This window comes from Microcaecilia unicolor, unplaced genomic scaffold (assembly GCF_901765095.1).
Source record: "Microcaecilia unicolor unplaced genomic scaffold, aMicUni1.1, whole genome shotgun sequence".
In the NCBI taxonomy this organism is placed as follows: domain Eukaryota; kingdom Metazoa; phylum Chordata; class Amphibia; order Gymnophiona; family Siphonopidae; genus Microcaecilia; species Microcaecilia unicolor.
Window position 1 is genome coordinate 85,633 of NW_021963189.1, and position 15,471 is coordinate 101,103.

Sequence of the window (15,471 nt, forward strand, 5' to 3'; positions counted from 1 at the left end):
GAAGGTAGTTTTACCTAAGCTGCTTTACTTATTTGCTGCCCTGCCAATTCATTTATTGGAGGCCTTCAAGCAGCTTCATAAAAAAAGTTTTTTGATTTATATGGCGGGCAAAACTACATAGGGTACAAAGGAATGTTAATAATGCCTTATGTTATATTACTATCATGTATTCCATTACCATTCAACCCAAAATCCTTCTGTAACACCAAATGTCAATTCTTTTATCATTACCACTATCCATGATGTATTGTAAGCCACATTGAGCCTGCAAAGAGGTGGAAAAATGTGGGATACAAATGCAATAAATAAATAAAATGCTTTATCAACCACCCCAGCCGGGGGGGGGGGGGGGGGGGGGGGGGAGGGGGGCACTGTGTTAACAGTTAACAGCTACCGTGTTTCCCCGAAAATAAGACAGTGTCTTATATTAATTTTTGCTCCCAAAGATGCGCTAGGTCTTATTTTAAGGGGATGTCTTATTCGGGAGTAGTAGAGGGACTGTGGCGGTCGGGAACAGTATTGAAGTGGGGGGCGGTATCCTGCAGGATTAGACCGTGGCTCGCCTATCTGCCCACAGTGACCGCAGGACTCGAGCGGAGCAGAGCCGCCCTGGACGGGCTGGGAATGGAAGAGGGCTATGAACTAGGGAAGGTAATGGAATGTAGGGCCGGGCTGCTCTGGCTGGGGGTCTCAGGAGGTTGTGAGAGGGCTTAGGGCACAGGATCATCCCTACCGTATTACAAACGTTAAAAAAAACTACGGTAGCTCCGTTCCCCGTTGGTGGCGCTTTATGCGCTCCTCCTGTACATTCGCAACACTTTCCATCCTTCTAGTCTGACTTAGCCCTTGGGCGATAGAGCAGCGCCGAAAGGGCTCGGTTACTCATTTCTTTTCTTTTATTATTTCTGGAAGGGGGATGTTTCTTTTCTTTCCGGGCTCACTTACCGGTAGTTGATCTTCACAAAAGCGTGAAGGAGGATGGTAGGAGTCCGCTGGACGATAGATTTTCCACCTCAGTCTTGTTTCTTGCATTTCTTTTATGTTATTTCGTCTTTGGGTTGCAGCGAAAAAAATTAAGGTTTCTGTGTCCATGTCCCATCGGGGCCAAACAAAAACTTTGCTAGGTCTTACTTTCGGGGGAGGCCTTATATTTAGCAATTCAGCAAAACCTCTACTAGGTCTTATTTTCAGGGAATGTCTTATTTTCGGGGAAACAGGGTAGCACCAATCTTTCATAAATAATCTCTTCAGTTTCTGACCTACAACTAATGCATAAAGACCACCCATTGTGGGTCTTTCCATACCTTGATATTCGGCACCAGGCCATATCTGGATACTGGCACTAAATATCTGAATATTAGATGGCTGCCAGAAGCTATTCAGGTGGTTCCCCTCAGGCCACAGTTCCTCTAACATCCTTCCTCCCTCACTAGGAATACCTTCTAAAGATGCATGATATGTACCACCTCATAATGACTTTGTAACAATTCTCCACTATTTGACTCAAGATGGCAAGCCTTGCAGTTCTTGTGAAGATCTCCTCCTACACTGCCATTTCTAATTCTTCACTCAAGTCCTCTTCCCCTATTTTAACATGTATTCCAATCTCTATTATTCACTAGTATTGATCAGTTTGTAAATCTGAGATATCCCCCCCATCTTTCTCTATCAAAACATCAAAGGGCATTCTTTATAACAGATCATCCCATATTCTCTGCCCTGACACGTGGAGAGGCATTTTTGAAAGGACGCCCAAGTCAGAATGTCCCAAACAGATATCTATTTCACATGTATTTTCACTCACCACTCATCAGATGAATGTAAAATCCTAGCGTTTTAGGGGAAATTCTATAAATGATGCTCCTAAATGGGCACTAGAAAAGACTAGTGCTAAGTGTGCGGCCTTTATAGCACTTAGTGCTGATTCTCTGGGTTTCAGCCTGCTGAAACCTGGTCTAAATCCTGGTGCCAAAGGTGGATGCGCAGACCCAGCATTCCATAACATTGCACCCAACTTTTTGGAATGCCCCTGCCCCACCCATGGCCAAGCTATGGGATTTAGGAGTCCAGCGTTATAGAATAGTGCGCAACCAGATGCATGTGCAAATCCTAACTGGTGCCAATCAACATCAATAATTGCTACTACTACTACTTATCATTTCTATAGTGCTACTAGACGTACGCAGTGCTGTACACTTGAACATGAAGAGACAGTCCCTGCTCGACAGAGCTTACAATCTAATTAGGACAGACAAACAGGACAAACAAGAGATAAGGGAATATTAAGGTGAGGATGATAAAATAAGGGTTCTGAACAAGTGAATAAGGGTTAGGAGTTAAAAGCAGCATCAAAAAGGAGGGCTTTTAGCTTAGATTTGAAGACGGCCAGAGATGGAGCTTGACGTACTGGCTCAGGAAGTCTATTCCAGGCATATGGTGCAGTAAGATAAAAGGAACGGAGTCTGCAGTTAGCGGTAGAGGAGAAGGGTGCATCCAATTATTGATGGTTAACAGCTTGTTAGCCAATTAACTTGTGCACGCATCTCAAGAGCATGTCCTAATTTGAGCACTATATATAGAATCTGGGGTTTAGTGTGCAAAATGTATTCACTGGAACCTCTACTGTCAGTGTTTGGAATACGGTATTTTGGGCAAAATGATCAGCAGGTTCCCATAAAAAAAAGAATGCTGCTTCTTGAGCTTTTCTACTATCAAGTTCTCCAAACTGACATGTTGATCTAGAAGCCCAAGACCCCTCGAAAGGCCTGAAGTTCCTGAACCAAGGACTCCAGAGAGGGCATGGATTTAATATGAGTAGGGACATCATCTGCAAAGAGTGAAATTTTAAATTCCTTCTCCACTCCCATATCAACTCATTCTCTATAACTGCCTGCACAAATGGTTCAATCACCCCAGCAAATAGGAGGGATGACAAAGGGCACCTTGATGGGTACCCTTCTTCAGCACAAAGGGACTGGAATATTCCCCCTTTGGTGACAAAACAGGCCCTACAAAAAGGCACTATTCTATACTATAAACCTGACTTCCAAGTTACAGACTCAGGCCAAGTCAGCACATGCTAAGACCTGTTGGATCAGTAGGCCCCAGTCTTCCTGAGCAGTGGAAAAAACATTGCTGACATTGCCAAGGCTGCATGAGAGCAATAACTTTGACAACAACCTTGTTTACAGAACCTGGGTGTCCATGTTCAAGACTAACCTGCTCTTGGCGCCGATGGCCCTGTTGTTTGGCCCCTCAAGCCATAACAATGGAAAGTCCCACATCTATTATTCTGGAAAGCATTGCTCTCTAAACCCAAGAAAAGAATATAAGAAACTCTTCCTTAACCACACTTATCTGGGTCTTATCTTGAGCAGTTCATGTGAGAATTACCAGCAGCCCAGATCCAAGCCAGCAACGTCATGAAAACATCTGAGGCTTGGTAATAATGGCTCACCATCGCCTGTCCTGTTCATCTGCTGATCAGGGTTGCCCGAGGCAAAAGAGACAATCTTGAGTTGTAAAATTTTATTGATAAAAGACTCGACACAACACTGTGTTTCGGCCACAAGGCCTGCCTCAGGAGTCTTACTTTTTAGTGAGATTTGCTTCAGGATTTCACATATGAAGCACTTCCAGATAAATCTTATGGATAAACAATGCATGCCTTCTAGAATGGTTGTGTCAAGTATTTTATCAATACAGCTCAAGATTGTCTCTTTTGACTCTGGAATCCGTGGTCCATCACCCACTACTTCTGTTTGTGTATCCTCGTGGGATCAGAGAGTTCTCTGCGCCTGCGCATTTCTGTTTGGATCAGGGTTACCTGCCACAGTGAGAGAGCCCACCTGCTGACTGACCGTCCTAGAGAGAGAGAGAGAGAAAGACCACTTGTCAGCTTGAATTCCTGTGTTCTCCCAAGAAATCCTACAGCCACGCCTGCTTCCATCTGCAGTATCCTTGAGTAGGTGATCTGTCTGCCATCGAGTATCAGGTCAGGGTGTAACTGTTTCTTCTCTTAGTGCCTTGGGGATTTAGGTGTACTAACTAAGTTCAGAACTAGGGCATATGTGTGCATTCTCTACCCTGCTTTGACAGGTACATAAATACTCAGTATCCCTGGGCTTTGACCTTCAGAAAGGGTGGTATCAAATCCCATCCACTTTCCAAATTTGTTCTCATTGGATGTATGTGCCTATATATATATACACATATGTGTGTGTGTATGTATATATATTGTTCAGTGAAAATGCTTTTACAGGATCATTCTGGGAAGAGTGTTGTTGGAATGATCATGATTGCTGAGTTAAGTTATAGACAAACTAGGTATGTGCCAGGAGCCCAGATATTTAGGAGAAGCTCTGTCAGATGCACTAATTCAATGGCTCATAAAACAGATTTTTTTTCCCTGGTAAATAAGGTGCTGATGGAAAGGAGAGTGAAAGAAGAGGTGTGTCTGCTTTCTGTGCCCCCACTGTGCTTTATTCTCCAGTTGTCAGGAATTGGTGAGCAGCTCTTCGTACCTCCTTTGCTGTTAAAATCCTGTTTATAGAAGTTTAATTTTTTTTTATATTAATGAAGAGTGGTTGTTTAGGGCCACTGAAGGGTTAATCCTGCCCTGTATCTGAAAGGTAGTTTTGGGGGTGGGTGGAGGGAGTGCAAAGCTGAATGTCTGCCTAGGATCAGTAGTCAACTCCCCATCTTGGAGGGCTGTCAGCGCATTGGGTTTTCAGGATATCCTTAACAAACATGCAGAAGAAATTTGCATACAAATATCTCACTCATATTCATTACCAAATGTACAAAAGTAGAGGAAAAATATTTTTAAAGATGTCTAGTCCTAAATATTAGAAAATTCCTCAATACTGAAAAGTGGGATCGGATTCTGTTGTTTTGGGGCAAACAGAAAAATCAAGAAAGGATGTTTTTGTGGTGTATGCTCGGACTGGGGTGCCCTCGGCGGGGAGACACCTGCCAGTCCATCATTGTACATGTGGGAGTTCAGTTGTGTCAATTGCTGGTGTGTTGTTTGGATTCTTTGTGTTGTCCAGTGAAAGGGACGATAACCACACACTTGTATTGTGGTGCAGTGTAGATGCTTTTATCCTGGCTATGCGATGAAATCCATTTATTGAGATATCAGTTGGTAGGGCTACTTCTGTTGTGCTTCCCATGTATATAAAAACAATACTATTCAGTGAAAACGTTATAATCTACTCCCACATCTCCAACACTAGGCACATTAGGAGTCACCGACCAGGAAAGAGATCTAGGTGTCATCACTGATGATACGTTGAAACCTTCTGCTTGGTGTGCGGTGGCGGCTAAGAAAGCAAATAGATATTAGGTATTATTAGGAAAGGAATGGAAAACAAAAATGAGGACATTATAATGCCTATGTATTGCTCCATGGTGTGCCTGCACCTCGAATATTGTTGGGTCACCACATCTCAAAAAAGATATAGTAGAAGTAGAAAAGGGAGTCGAAAATGATAAAGGGGATGGGACGACTTTTCTATGAGGAAAGGCTAAAGTGGCTAGGGCTCTTCAGCCTGGAGAAGAGATGGCTGAGGGGAGAAATGATAGAGGTCTATAAAATAATGAGTGGACTGGAATGGGTGGACATGAATCGCTTGTTTACTCTTTCCAAAAATACTAGGACTAGGTCACACGCAATGAAGCTACAAAGTAGTAAATTTAAAACGAATTGGTAAAAATATTTCTTCACTCAACGTGTAATTAAATTCTGGAGTTCATTGCCAGAGAATGTAGTAAAAGCAGTTAGGTTAGTGAGATTTTAAAAAGGTTTGGATAGCTTCCTGAAAGAAAAGTCTATAAGCGATTATTAAAATGACTTGGGGAAAATTCACTACTTATTTCCAGGATAAGCAGCATAAAATGTATTGTACTGTTTTGGGATCTTGCCAGGTACTTGTGACCTGAATTGGCCATTGTTGGAAACAGGAAGCTGGGCTTGATGGACCTTCAGTCTGTCCCAGTATGGCAAAGTTATGTACCATCATATACCCAAAATGAGCTGTGTAAGGCAAAGGTAAACTAAGCAACATGTGACAATTTTCAAACATTCTATATACCATCACTTTAGACGTCTGGCTTTAGATTTTCAAATGTCAGATCGTGAATTGTATTACGAAACATTGGGTACTACGAACAGTCCAAGGTGAGTTACATTTCAAGAACAGTGGGTGTTAATTTGCCTCAGAAAGCTTACAGCCTAAGGGCTTGATTTATCTAACCTGGGCTCATACATTAGCATGAGCTACTGCACATTATTTACCACAGATCCATTATACGCAATGGGGCATTTTTACTAACAATACACTTTAATGGCAGTAAGTATACTGATGCCCAAGTTAGTAAATCTAGCACTGCTGGATGGACCGTACAGGTCTTTTTATCTGCCATCATTTACTATGTTTGTATCTGAGGAAATGGAAGTGAAATGACTTGCTCAAAGCTATAAGGAGCAGCAAGAGGAAAAGGATTTGAACCGTGGCTTTCTTGCTCCTCAGGCCACTGCTCTACCCACTAAGTCACACTTCCATGTTAACCTATATTTCACTAAACTCACAATTGGCTCAACAATAATCCAGTTTACACATATGACCTTATCTAATAATACTTATTACTATAAATCTTTAAAGCATCTGAAACCAATACTAAATACTTCATGATCTTATCTGTGCTACACAGGTTAGTCCATAAAGAATTAAACCATAGGGTGTACTGAAACTCACATGTGAATAATCTAGAAAAGTGTCCTTGTATGACAGAAAGAGGTGATACAGTCCAGTGTGCTGCAGCAAATCTTGTTAATGACTTCAGGCAGTCATCCTAAAAAAATATGAATTCAATCAACACCTAAAAGTTTAATTTTACACTTCAGTCAAATTGGCACTTACCATACTTGCTTATCAATAGCTAATAATGGCACATCCACATAGTGTCTAGACCCAGCTGTTATTTAAAAATGAACTGGAAATTAAACTCTTGCTTCCTATGAACAAGTGGAGTGTTTTAATATAGAGGATTTTGGACAAGGCTGTCAATTTAAGCATTATACCCAACTCTCATAAGCAGACAAACACCTAGCTTCAAAAAGCAGTGCAAATACGTTTATTCTGACCATAGGACAATTAGTCTCCTGAAAATTGAAGAACATCAGAAATTAACATTTCTTATTATGCCCAAAAAGTTTAGAATAAGGAAGAATTTAAAGGGGGTTTTCCAGTTAGTCTCAATTATTATCCTCAATTTATTTTTATTGAATTTTAACCAAGAAACAAGTACAAAAAATCAGAGCAAAATACGTACTGTGGCTCTTTAGTACATTGCAGTAAATCTCAAAACCAATATTTAAACTTAAGTGACATTAATTTCAACTCTCCCCCAACCTCCCTTCTCCATCCCCCCTCCTAAATAAGAGATGGATATTAAAAGTGCAACATGTACAAGAGTCCAAGTTCAGTTTAAACCATAAAAAGATGGCGATCCTGCAACCTACACTATTTCCCACAGAGATTCCAAACCTTGATAAATGCTTCCATTCGATTATGTCTTCAGTGCTGTCAGCTTAGACATTTAAATATGCACAGTTAAGAATGGCTATTAGGTGTGTTGACAGCAGCAGGTCTACAAGTTTTCCAAGCCACTGTCAAAACCAAAAATGAACTACTGTGACTACGTGTGCCTCCAGTTTATGCGTAAGGACTATCACCCTTGGCAACTTGATAGTCTACAAGTAACTGTCCATACAGTATGGCCAGAGGCTCACTAACTCTGCATACTCAAGGGAATGCCAGCAAAACAGGAGATCGGTTCTCAAGAGTCCAGTGGATCGAAGGGAATGCTCATGAGTTGTATTAGGCCACCACTGAGGTTCCAATACATAGCAGGTGACCAGATGTGAGGCTTCAATAAAAGCAAATCCTGCATAAATGAGCAACCAAAGCCTATACAGAGATGGGTTTCTTTCTAGATAGCCAAGATAAGTACCAACAGCACTTCGATGAACTCTTAGTCCTTAAATTTCACTCAGAGGCATAGAAGGTATTCAAACAGATTTTGCATAGGACAGAAAAAAAAAAGATTTAGGGTCTTTCCATCACCCTAGATGGCAAACTTCTTCCACTTCAAGTCATATGACTGTCTTCAGTTTTTCGTAGAAGCTAGAGGAGCAGCTATGATTATCTTTTCAACATCCAAGATGTGAAGGAGAGCGACATGAAGTTGGGATCCCCCCCCCCCCCCCCAAAAAAAAAAGTCTGGTTGCTCAACATTGGAGAATTCCTTATTCTGATGGATCAGGAGAGGCCTAGTGGTTAGGGTGGTGGACTTTGGTCCTGAGGAACTGAGTTCATTCCCACTTCAGGCGCAGGCAGCTCCTTGTGACTCTGGGCAAGTCACTTAACCCTCCATTGCCCCATGTAAGCCGCATTGAGCCTGCCATGAGTGGGAAAGCACGGGGTACAAATGTAACAAAAATAAAATAGATACTATTGGAGATTCTACATGGAATGTTGCTATTCCACTAGCAACATTCCATGTAGAAGGCTGCGCAGGCTTCTGTTTCTGTGAGTCTGACGTCCTGCACGTATCAGACTCACAGAAGCAGAAGCCTGCACGGCCACATTGGTGATCTGCAAGGGCCGACTTCTACATGGAATGTTGCTAGTGGAATAGCAACATTCCATGTAGAATCTCAAATAGTAGCAACAGTGGAGGAGTGGCCTAGTGGTTAGGGTGGTGGACTTTGGTCCTGAGGAACCGAGTTGGATTCCCACTTCAGGCACAGGCAGCTCCTTGTGACTCTGGGCAAGTCACTTAACCCTCCATTGCCCCATGTAAGCCGCATTGAGCCTGCCATGAGTGGGAAAGCGCGGGGTACAAATGTAACAAAAAAAAATATGGATAAACACCAGAAGGAAAAGAAACCATATGTGCCTTGGATAGAATGGGGCTATGAGTCATAGTCCCCGACTCTGCTTGAGTTTTAGGAGAGGCTTTTGCATACATATCTTCCAATTCCACCCTTACTGAAGAACCTCCACTAATACAGGGGGAAGACAATCAAGGTTAAATTGCCACAACTTTCTATGAGAAAGCAAGCAGATCCACCATGGGTGTGCCCTACTTGCAAAAATTCATTTTTGCTATCCCTGAAGACCACTTGTGGGTTTCAAGTACACAGCTGAGCTTGTCCCAAGGACAGTGCATTTACCTGCAATGTACATGGCTTTGAGAGTCATCCTGTGAGAGATGGCCCAACCTGACATTCTGACAATTTTCCCGTACAGGAGGTAAGACCCTATTTCTCACTGCTTAATGCCTCTTCTCCACTTTGTAATGGTTCTGGAGATGATTCAGGTGTACAGAATCAGCCAGGTTTCAGAAGGGGTGGGAGCCAGCAGGCCTTCAGCATGCGCAGATGCTCAAGGCCCTGCACCTGCTGAGCATGATAATTTGTGTGCCATATCGGCGTCAATCAGGAGGGATGTAAGGAGAGGAAATGCAGGTCACCACAGGGGGAGGGGATGGAGAAAATGCCAGTCACCACGGGAGGAATGAAGAGGGGACGAGGGAGGGAAAGAAATGCCAGTCACTAGGGGAGAGAGGGAAGGAGAAAAATGCCAGTCACCAAGGAGGGGGGGGGGGGGAGGGAGAGAAATGCCAGCCACCAAGGGGGGGGGGGGGGGGTGAGAAATGCCAGCTACCAAAGGGCAGGGAGGAGGGAGATGCTGGTCATCAAGTGGGGGGAGGGAAGCAGAGAAATGCCGGTCATGGGGGGTGGGGGGGATAGAAATGCTGGTCACCAATAGGGGAGGGAGGGGATGGTTGAAAAATGATGGATACTACGGAGGAGAGGTGAAAGATCTAGAAAAGTGCTGGAACAGAAGCCCTCAGCTAATATTTGAGTTAACAGTTTTCATGCTTTTCTAGGGGAAAAATAATACCTCGATTTATATTCAGATGAGTTTGTATTCAAGTATATACTGTACGCAGATTTACAAACTTCTCAAATATGGGGAACCTTTTTTTTGCATCCGTTTGGTAGACTGGGGGAAGAAAGCCTGAGATCACAGAAGCCAACTTTTCAAAATGATTGGGGGTGCTAAATCCAATGGAAATTACCCTTACCTGGACACAGTCAAGGAGTTTGTTCAATTTTGGGGGTGATCAAGCACCCACAAAGCTGGTTCCTGTGCCTGAGGTACTAAGGAGACTTTTGTATATGGAAAGGGCCAAACATGCTCACAGCTTTACACTCAGTTATGAGCTCTGGGAGATCTGTTACAGTGACATGCAACACTGTCACATACTTGTATGTTTGACTGAACCCTGCTTTTTGACAGAGCAATCCAAAATGCAAATCAATACTACCTTGAGAACACAGGACGATCTAATACGCATCATATCTATGTCCAGCATCACTATTTCACATCCATCATTCTAGCTTATATCACTGGCGATAACTGGTCCAGTTCAACCTGTTTTAGAGTGTAAACTCACCCTAACATGGAAGACACACACTAATAGTCTGAACTGATCCTACAGCAAACCCTGACACACTGATTTCTCTTTCCCTCAGATGGTATGCCCACATGTATCAGGTACCCTTACATAAGTACATAAGTAGTGCCATACTGGGAAAGACCAAAGGTCCATCTAGCCCAGCATCCTGTCACCGACAGTGGCCAATCCAGGTCAAGGGCACCTGGCACGCTCCCTAAACGTAAAAACATTCCAGACAAGTTATACCTAAAAATGCGGAATTTTTCTAAGTCCATTTAATAGCGGTCTATGGACTTGTCCTTTAGGAATCTATCTAACCCCTTTTTAAACTCCGTCAAGCTAACCGCCCGTACCACGTTCTCCGGCAACGAATTCCAGAGTCTAATTACACGTTGGGTGAAGAAAAATTTTCTCCGATTCGTTTTAAATTTACTACACTGTAGCTTCAACTCATGCCCTCTAGTCCTAGTATTTTTGGATAGCGTGAACAGTCGCTTCACATCCACCCGATCCATTCCACTCATTATTTTATACACTTCTATCATATCTCCCCTCAGCCGTCTCTTCTCCAAGCTGAAAAGCCCTAGCCTTCTCAGCCTCTCTTCATAGGAAAGTCGTCCCATCCCCACTATCATTTTCGTCGCCCTTCGCTGTACCTTTTCCAATTCTACTATATCTTTTTTGAGATACGGAGACCAGTACTGAACACAATACTCCAGGTGCGGTCGCACCATGGAGCGATACAACGGCATTATAACATCCGCACACCTGGACTCCATACCCTTCCTAATAACACCCAACATTCTATTCGCTTTCCTAGCCGCAGCAGCACACTGAGCAGAAGGTTTCAGCGTATCATCGACGACGACACCCAGATCCCTTTCTTGATCCGTAACTCCTAACGCGGAACCTTGCAAGACGTAGCTATAATTCGGGTTCCTCTTACCCACATGCATCACTTTGCACTTGTCAACATTGAACTTCATCTGCCACTTGCACGCCCATTCTCCCAGTCTCGCAAGGTCCTCCTGTAATCGTTCACATTCCTCCTGCGACTTGACGACCCTGAATAATTTTGTGTCATCGGCGAATTTAATTACCTCACTAGTTATTCAGGATTAGTCCTTCATGATATTCTAGGGCTAGCAGGGGCATTATAACATCTGCCGCTGCTATTTTGCCTCTGTGGAATGCTGAAACCCTGTGCATTTGTTGAATTACAATGCTATGAGCATGAAGCTGGCCTAACACGCTGACTTTAAGTATACTTTAAGGGATCATGGGCAAAAATGATTAGATGACGCAGATTTTTATTCTCAAGTTTAACATTATAGTTTTGGAACTAATCCGTCAGCCCCTTCTCCTTTTATTTAGTGCAATAAACACACCTAAGCTATTTGAACACGTTCCAGTAGAGTCTTACCTGACGGCAAGGCAGCTGTCCAAATAATGGTTTATCTTCATCTGCTAAAATTCGTTCTGTGGGTGATAAAAACATGCCCTTTCAATAAACACAGAAATCTCTTATATACCCACTTGAGAATAAAAGTGCACAAAAAGAACTTTGCTACCTATGGATTGTATCGTGTATGCACAGCTGCCCCAGCACATTATAGACACACGTGGATCCTGTTCATTCGGATGCACCTTTAGTCCCACTTTATACGTTGCTGTTCCAAATGTTCTCAGCATCTCTCTAATGCTTTCTGAATAAGGGTTCCTAAGAGAAATTTAGTTACAGAAATAGTTATTCACACCAAATACAAGAATACAAGAAGAATTGTTATTTAAGTAAAAATGTGAACAGTGGAACCTGAAAGAGTACCATCCTTGAATGTCATGAACATTTATATTCTAGCTATCTTGCTGACTCCCTTCCATGATTTCTACTATACCCTCATCAGTATATCTTCAATATACTTTTATTTCTCTAAACAAAATTTTCTGTTTCCAGCAAATAGGTCACAAAAAAATAACAGAAACTATTCATAAAATCACCTCCAAAAAGTTGAAGAGTCATTAATACAAACTCCAGAGTATTTTAGTGGAGAAAAGGGACCTTGGTGTCAAACCAAGTGTACTCTAATTGAACTAGGGGTCCAAACAAACCATATCACTGGTCCAAAAACAAAACAAAATGCTTAACATCCACTGTGCAATAATATTAAATCAATTAGTGACATATAATACATTGCTGAACTGTTTCAAATACATTTTAATGTTAATATATGGTCTATAAGATAATAACAAAAACATTTCAAAATTTCGCTTATCTGTGGAAAATATGTTCTTTCCAAATAGCGTGACACTCCAAAGCTGCAGAGAGTTGAAAATAAGGAAGCACTTCTGTTCTGGAGCCACTTGTCAATCCCTACAACACTGCTGCCACACTAGCAGGAGTCCCTGTTGCTGTTATTAAGACAAAGTATTAACTTGAGAATATATTTGAAAGTTCAGCAATGCATTGTATGGTCACTAACTACTACTACTACTACTACTACTATTTAGCATTTCTAATATTATTGCACGGTGGCTATGTGGAGGGTTTTTTTAGGACCTGTGATGTGGTTTCTTTAGGAGTTGGACTCCTAACTCCATTAAGGCCCACTTGGTTTGACACTGAGGTTCTTTTTCTCCATTAAAATACTCTGGAATTTTTATTAATGACTCTTCAACTTTTTGGAGATGACCTTAAAATAACAGCACACAGTGCTCAGTGTTTCAGCAGCTAGTTCATAATCTAGTTCAAACAGATGTTAAAATCATTTCAGGCTTTGAATATATGCACAAACCAGGGTTTTTCAACCAAGTCCTTCAGATACACCCAGCCAGTAAGTGTCCAGGATACCCACAAAGAATACGCATGATATACATTCGCATAATGGAGGCAGTGCATGCCAAGTTTATCTCATGCATATTCATTGTGGATAGCATGAAAATCAGACTAGCTGTTTTGTGGAGCAGTGGCCTAGTGGTTGGGGTGGTGGACTTTGGTCCTGGGGAACTGAGTTTGATTCCCACTTCAGGCACAGGCAGCTCCTTGTGACTCTGGGCAAGTCACTTAACCCTCCATTGCCCCATGTAAGCCGCATTGAGCCTGCCATGAGTGGGAAAGCGCAGGGTACAAATGTAACAAAAATAAAATAGATACTATTGGAGATTCTACATGGAATGTTGCTACTATTGGAGATTCTACATGGAATGTTGCTACTAATGGAGATTCTATTCCACTAGCAACATTCCATGTAGAAGGCTGCGCAGGCTTCTGTTTCTGTGAGTCTGACGTCCAGCAGAGCCAGTGGAGGAGTGGCCTAGTGGTTAGGGTGGTGGACATTGGTCCTGGGGAACTGAGTTTGATTCCCACTTCAGGCACAGGCAGCTCCTTGTGACTCTGGGCAAATCACTTAACCCTCCATTGCCCCATGCAAGCCTCATTGAGCCTGCCATGAGTGGGAAAGCGCAGGGTACAAATGTAACAAAAATAAAATAGATACTATTGGAGATTCTACATGGAATGTTGCTACTATTGGAGATTCTACATGGAATGTTGCTATTCCACTAGCAACATTCCATGTAGAAGGCTGCGCAGGCTTCTGTTTCTGTGAGTCTGACGTCCTGCACGTACATATTGCTGATCTGCAAGGGCAGACTTCTACATGGAATGTTGGAATAGGAACATTCCATGTAGAATCTCAAATTGTAGCAACAGTGGAGGAGTGGCCTAGTGGTTAGGGTGGTGGACTTTGGTCCTGAGGAACTGAGTTTGATTCCCACTTCAGGCACAGGCAGCTCCTTGTGACTCTGGGCAAGTCACTTAACCCTCCATTGCCCCATGTAAGCCGCATTGAGCCTGCCATGAGTGGGAAAGCGCAGGGTACAAATGTAACAAAAATAAAATAGATACTATTGGAGATTCTACATGGAATGTTGCTACTATTGGAGATTCTACATGGAATGTTGCTATTCCACTAGCAACATTCCATGTAGAAGGCTGCGCAGGCTTCTGTTTCTGTGAGTCTGACGTCCTGCACGTACATATTGCTGATCTGCAAGGGCAGACTTCTACATGGAATGTTGGAATAGGAACATTCCATGTAGAATCTCAAATTGTAGCAACAGTGGAGGAGTGGCCTAGTGGTTAGGGTGGTGGACTTTGGTCCTGAGGAACTGAGTTTGATTCCCACTTCAGGCACAGGCAGCTCCTTGTGACTCTGGGCAAGTCACTTAACCCTCCATTGCCCCATGTAAGCCGCATTGAGCCTGCCATGAGTGGGAAAGCGCAGGGTACAAATGTAACAAAAATAAAAATAAATAGCTTGGTGTGTCCTGAGGACGGGGTTGAGAATCCCTGGTATAGACCCTGACCTTTAGCAACTATAAAGACAGCAGCGTTATTCAGCCGCTATCCACACATTTGAGCGATCTAAGTTAGAACAGTCTTTTTCCTAATGTAAATTAAACCACATAGATATATGGATGATGCTGGACATTGCTCGTATCTGTATAGCTGTGTTGCGCTTGCTCTGTCCCAGCACTATATTTATAGTGATGGAGTGTATAGAGGGAATTTTTAGCTGCATTATTCATATAATACTGCTGAAAATTCACAGGTAGAGGACTTTGTTTAGTGACTGCCATTTAACATATAAGCTACTTTGAATATTGGACCCAGAGACTCGATAAGTTATTAACACTGAAAACTGTAATGACCTCTTTCAGCATAGCCTCTTTTGTATCCTATACATGTGCATTTCACCACAAAAATATTATCCTAGACTCAGTTGGGCTCATTCTTCCAGTTCACATTATTTTCACCAGGGCTACACGGAACGTGGGCTGCAGATTAAAAGAGCTAGATCAGAGTTCTCGATGCTCCATGGTCCTAAGAGCGAGACTTTTGGTATTCCCACTTCTGGCTCTAGAAGCAGGTTTTACTGT

At 42.6% G+C, this 15,471-nt stretch overlaps 1 protein-coding gene across 1 annotated transcript in view; it reads right to left on the reverse strand.

The window, feature by feature from the left end:
* LOC115459056 (E3 ubiquitin-protein ligase UBR2-like) overlaps window positions 1-15,471 on the reverse strand; it is a gene marked incomplete at its 5' end in the record, with an annotated part of 96,387 nt that overhangs the window by 29,488 nt on the left and 51,428 nt on the right. Inside the window, 3 exons of the mRNA XM_030188919.1 lie at window positions 6,759-6,855; window positions 11,957-12,012; window positions 12,105-12,253. Of these exons, the coding sequence (XP_030044779.1) occupies window positions 6,759-6,855; window positions 11,957-12,012; window positions 12,105-12,253 (302 nt within the window). The remainder of the gene's footprint in view (window positions 1-6,758; window positions 6,856-11,956; window positions 12,013-12,104; window positions 12,254-15,471) is intronic.